The sequence below is a fragment of the Quercus lobata genome, chromosome 6, assembly GCF_001633185.2.
Source record: "Quercus lobata isolate SW786 chromosome 6, ValleyOak3.0 Primary Assembly, whole genome shotgun sequence".
In the NCBI taxonomy this organism is placed as follows: Eukaryota; Viridiplantae; Streptophyta; class Magnoliopsida; order Fagales; family Fagaceae; genus Quercus; species Quercus lobata.
In genome coordinates, this window is record NC_044909.1 from 34,172,212 (window position 1) to 34,173,734 (window position 1,523).

The 1,523-nt window shown below is 34.9% G+C and overlaps 1 protein-coding gene across 1 annotated transcript in view; it reads right to left on the reverse strand.

Annotated features, from left to right (window-relative positions):
- Positions 1-747: 747 nt before the first annotated feature.
- LOC115950161 overlaps positions 748-1,523 on the reverse strand; it is an 801-nt gene continuing 25 nt past the window's right edge. Inside the window, exon 1 of the mRNA XM_031067409.1 lies at positions 748-1,523. This exon is cut by the window's right edge and continues 25 nt beyond it. Coding sequence (XP_030923269.1) covers positions 748-1,523 — 776 coding nt within the window.

A 1,523-nucleotide genomic window follows, 5' to 3' on the forward strand; every position in this document is an offset into this window, starting at 1 on the left:
AAATAAGTTTTTTAAGTTAGAAAATTAAAAATTGATCCCAAAAACAGAAAATTGAGAGAGAAAAAAAAAAAAGTTAACAAACATAGTGGTTTTTCTTTACAGTTTGGGATAGACGGACAGTAGTAAAAGTATTGAGATGTGGACGTCCTCTCATGGTTGAAGCATGCCTTTGAGTTGTGGTCCCAAGCATGAAGCATGGGTAACGCAATGAGCTTTCTTGATTTGGACTGCTATGAATCTTCTTCATGAGATAGGAACGCCAGTGCCACTTGCAAAGTTGAATTTTTTTTTTGAGAATGAGTTGAAATTTCTTTAAATACATGTAATTTGCACTGAGAAAAAGGTGAAAAGCTTTATCACTTTCTAATAATAGAAAATAAATAGTAATATCTCTAACGATGCAAAGTAGCTTACTCTTCTGAATAAGTTCTTATTATGGACCTGCCAAACATCGACTCTCCATAGTGCTTAGTTTGTATTTATTCATTTTTGGTAATAATATTTAGGTTTTTCCTTTACATACCACGTTTTTTTTAAAAAGAGTTGGCCATTACATTCTTTACGTATCTTTTTTTCCCTTTACATTAATATATTTTTTATAATTTTCAAAAGAAGATATACATCATATGTTTATAGATAAAATTTGCCTCCAAAATGGTATGACGAGATCAATTTCTACTTATTATATGGTAATTTAAATAGCAATTCACATGCAGTTTTTTTTTTTTTTTGTTACCACCAAACAAATCATATCCAGGTGAGCCTTGTAAAGCATACTGTCGCCATGTCTGCCAATCCCTGAACTTCTTGGAGCACCAGTTGAGGAGCAACTTGGACGTGAATATGTTTAAACATCTTTTGTAATGTTGCAATATCTTCCATGATCGGGACATTCTCCAAGCTAGTCAAGCAATGTGTTTGAATTAGCTTTACTCCATGATTTGATTGTAGAAAAAGGATTACCTCCCTGAAACCTTGTTTCCACGCCTCATACAAAGCTTCTCGAATTGTGGATAGTAAGTTGGTTTCATCATTGCTGGAATGCCAGGAATAACAACCTTTACGAACGGACTGGCCTAAACGATTTTTGATCACAAAGGCACCTCCATTCCAAATAGCTTCGTGCGAACGCTTTTTTATATCTACTATAATTATTGCTTGCCAATTCTGAGTTCTGCATGTAGACTGGTTTCCAGTAGTTTCAGTAGGTGTTGAACCAATTTGAAGGTAATCATCTAATTCTATTTTCCATTCTGTCATGAAGTAACTGGTGCTTGAAATGGCTTGTTGGATGTCAACAGCTTTATTCTCAAATAGAACCATATTTCGATAAGTCCAAATCACCCAAAGAGTGGCACTAATATCTGTAAGAACATTATCCTCCTGTTCATTACCTGCCTTATATTTTTCAAGAATGCTTATCAACCATTGCCGAATAGAGGGGATAGTATCAGAACGAATGTTCCGTGGCGAGCCAAACCATAAAACTCTTGCGAAGGGGCATTTGAGGAAAAGATGGTCCA